General features: G+C 36.3%; 1 protein-coding gene across 1 annotated transcript in view; it reads right to left on the bottom strand.

Moving 5' to 3' along the window:
* LOC102812209 (ATP-binding cassette sub-family A member 3-like) overlaps positions 1-3,478 on the bottom strand; it is a 135,009-nt gene that overhangs the window by 56,307 nt on the left and 75,224 nt on the right. Inside the window, exon 14 of the mRNA XM_006871990.1 lies at positions 2,959-3,109. Within this exon, the coding sequence (XP_006872052.1) occupies positions 2,959-3,109 (151 nt within the window). The remainder of the gene's footprint in view (positions 1-2,958; positions 3,110-3,478) is intronic.

Here is a 3,478-nt window from a genome sequence, read left to right as displayed (position 1 = left end):
CTAACACCATAACTCAAAGGCATCAATTCTTCTATGGTCTTCCTTATTCACGGTCCAGCTTTCGCATGCATGTGAGGTTATTGAAAATACAATGGCTTGGGTCAGGAGCACCTTAGTCCTCAAGCTGACATCTTTGCTCTTCAACACTTTAAAAAGGTCTTGTGCAGCAGATTTGCCTAATGCAATACATTATTTGGTTTCTTGACTGCTGCTTCCATGAGTGTTGATAATTGGTTGATCCAAGAAGAATGAAGTCCTTGATAACTTCAATCTTTTCTCCATTGATAAGAATGTTCTTTATTGGTCCAGTAGTAGGATTTTTGTTTTCTTTACATTGAGATGTAATCCATACCAAAGGAAAGACAAAAATAAATTACAGGGTAAACATAAAGAAAGTTAATACATCATCTTCTATCCTAAAGAAAGTCCTGGTGTGGCACTGTAGGTTAATGTGCCAGAATGCAAAGTCATTTGAACTGCAAGGTTGGCGGTTCAAGGTCACCAGCTGTTCTTTGGAAACCTAAACAAGGTCGCTATGGGTCGAAATCGACTTGATGGCACTTAAGAACAACAACATTCTAAAGAAAGGGAGTGCAGTGGCTTTATATGATAAGCACCGGACTGCGAAGCACAAAGTCCATGGTTCAAGCCTGCCAGCCACTCTTTGGGAGAAAGATAAGACTTTCTGCTCCTTTGGAAACCCTATACAGGGTCACTATGGAAAAGAACTGACTTGATGCCATGTAACAACAACAATCCTAAAGAAGAAAACCATAAGAACTTGGTAAACACAAAACTAACAACAATGAAGAAAATGAAAAGAAAATCTGATCACAAAATGAAATCAGAATAAAAAATATAAGAACAAAAGAAAGCACCAACACCACAATAAAAACACAGAAGAATGACAGCAATGAAGTCATGCTATTCTTATTGTTGTTAAGTGCCATTGGGTAGGTTTCAACTCATAGTGATCAGGTATAGGGCTTCCAAAGGGCAGCTAGTGGGTTTGAACTGCCAGCCTGTGGTTCTCACTCCAGTGCTGATCCTACAGCATCACACTAGGAGTCCAATAAATTCATATCTAGGAGTCCTGGTGTGGCACTGTGGGAATTCATGAAGAGGAATAACTTATGGGTGACTGGGATTCCTGAACTGTAAGAGAGAGAGAGAGAGAGAAAGCACAGAGAAAACTGCTGAAGAATTATTAGCAGAAAACTTACTAACATCATGAATTATGAGAGGATAAGCATTCAAGAAGCTAAATAAACCCCAAACAGGATAGATCCTCAAAGAGAATCACTAAGATGTAGTTCTGGAATGCCGAACTCTTTTTTTTTGTTTTGTTTTTTTTTTTTTCATTTCACTGTTTTTCTGTATTCTATTTTATTAATTTCTCTTTAGATCTTTATTCCAATAATTCTTAAGTTATTCCTCTTCATGTTGTCCAACATGAATCTTAGACGTTTTTCAGATTTTTTATCCTTTTTTCTGTTTGCTCTTTTATCTTAGTGGTATTAAGAGATTTATCTTCGAGCTTACTAGTTCTGCCTTCCATCTCTTCTATTCTGTTCCTTTGCCCTTTCAGTGTATTGTCTATTTCTGATATTCTATTATGATCGTATGGACCTCTTTCTGTAGGTTTTGAATTGTTTCCAATGCTGTATCTATCTTATTTTATTATTTCTGTAACGCTTTCCTACTTCTTCCTTATTTTGCTCAACTCCATTGTAAAGTGTTTCGAAACATTTTATAATCATTTTTCTGAATTCCTTCTCAGGCATTTCCAAGGCCTGCCTTCCTTCCAGAATATAGTTCAGGTCTACCTGTAGGTCATTTTCCCTCATACATTTTATCTTGTTTTTGGACATGTGCTGATATGGTCATCTGCTTTTGCTTCTCAGACATGTTTAGTGTTGTCTGTGGTCTTAATACTTAATTGAGTGTGTGTTTTGGTATTTTTTATGCTGATTGCCTCCAGGTAGATGTGATCAGGATGTGGGCTTCCCTTTTCACTCTTCTTATTGCTTAACTCAGAGTAACTTTCACAGGTGTTGTCTGCCTCCCTGGTGTATGGCAGTTGTATTGGTTCTTGCCTGGATTTGGGTGTTTTACAGAGTGTGGTTGTAGCTTGATTATATGGTAGCAGTTCTGTCTCTTCTTGGGTAACATAGGGTGAAAAAGAGTCCCCCAAAAGTAAGATGGGAAGCATAAAACAACAAAACAGCAACAGCAAAAAAACAAAGCAATACAAAAACTCACCAAAGAGCGCAACAACAACAACAATAAAAAACTAGATTGGATACTATAGTCTATAATTGCAAAAAAGGGAGAGGAGGGAGAGAAGAGAAATTAAGAAAAAAAAAATTCTGTAACCTAATATGAGTATGACTTTAATGTCCTCTTTCAACTTCTTGCCTTCAAGGCTGTCTGATAAATGTTAAGATGCCACTGTTGGTTGCCAGACTGCAACAACATGAAAATAGAAACTTTAGAATACTTCTATTCATACATTAACATTGAAACATTTAAAAGAAGAAAGCAAAACCCTAACTTCAGTAACAGGGGTATGCTTCAGTAAACTGGCCTTTCAATAGAATGGAATACTATACAGTTTATGTATGTTGTTGTTTGTTGATTAATGTATGGAGATAGTATTCATACATCGAATTACATATAAAATTACATAATGCAAAAAGAGCTCAAATTACATATATCTATCTGTTAATTAAAATTATATAAAATTATACGATCACTTGGAAACCCTGTACAGGGTTGCTGAGTTGGAACTGACTTGATGGTACTTAACAACAACAACCACATAGCTAATGGTAGAAAAAAAAAATGTCTATAAATTCTTAAGGCCATGATTGTTTCTATATACTTGCTTAAATATTTAACAAAACTTGAGATTGCAATAAACGAAGTATACTAGTTTAGTCTTCTATGAGTGAATACCTGTTTGCACATTCTTTGGGTAGGATAAATGATAACTCAGTGCCAACATTGCTATCCAGACTGGCATTTGGTATGTAGTTATATATAAGACTGGAAACTTCTGCTGCTTTACAATGAGGTTCTTTCATCATGACCATATGATATCCTGCACCTGTAAGACAGAATTATGAAAAAGTATCACAATTTTGCATTTCCTGCTTCTCCTGTTTGACTCTATTAAAATTTCTGTATTTGGGTCAGATGAAATTTTCCAGAAAAGAAATGACTGCCTGCTGCATATGTTCTGGTTGCAAAAATATCTTTCTAAATTCAAGAATCTTCCTTGTTGTTCTCTGTGCTGAAGATGGAATGTGAGAAGCCATACCCTGGAAGAAGAGGGTTCTCCTGACAATGTTGTTGTTGTTAGGTACCTGGTCCTGTGTCAGCCTCACAATTATGTTTGAACCCAATGTTGCAGCCATGGTGTCAACCCATCTCATTGGGGTCTTCCTATTTTTTGCTGATTCTCCACTTTACCAAG

The sequence above is a fragment of the Chrysochloris asiatica genome, unplaced genomic scaffold (genome assembly GCF_000296735.1).
Source record: "Chrysochloris asiatica unplaced genomic scaffold, ChrAsi1.0 scaffold00178, whole genome shotgun sequence".
Classification (NCBI taxonomy): Eukaryota; Metazoa; Chordata; class Mammalia; order Afrosoricida; family Chrysochloridae; genus Chrysochloris; species Chrysochloris asiatica.
This window is presented reverse-complemented; position numbering and strand designations above follow the sequence as displayed.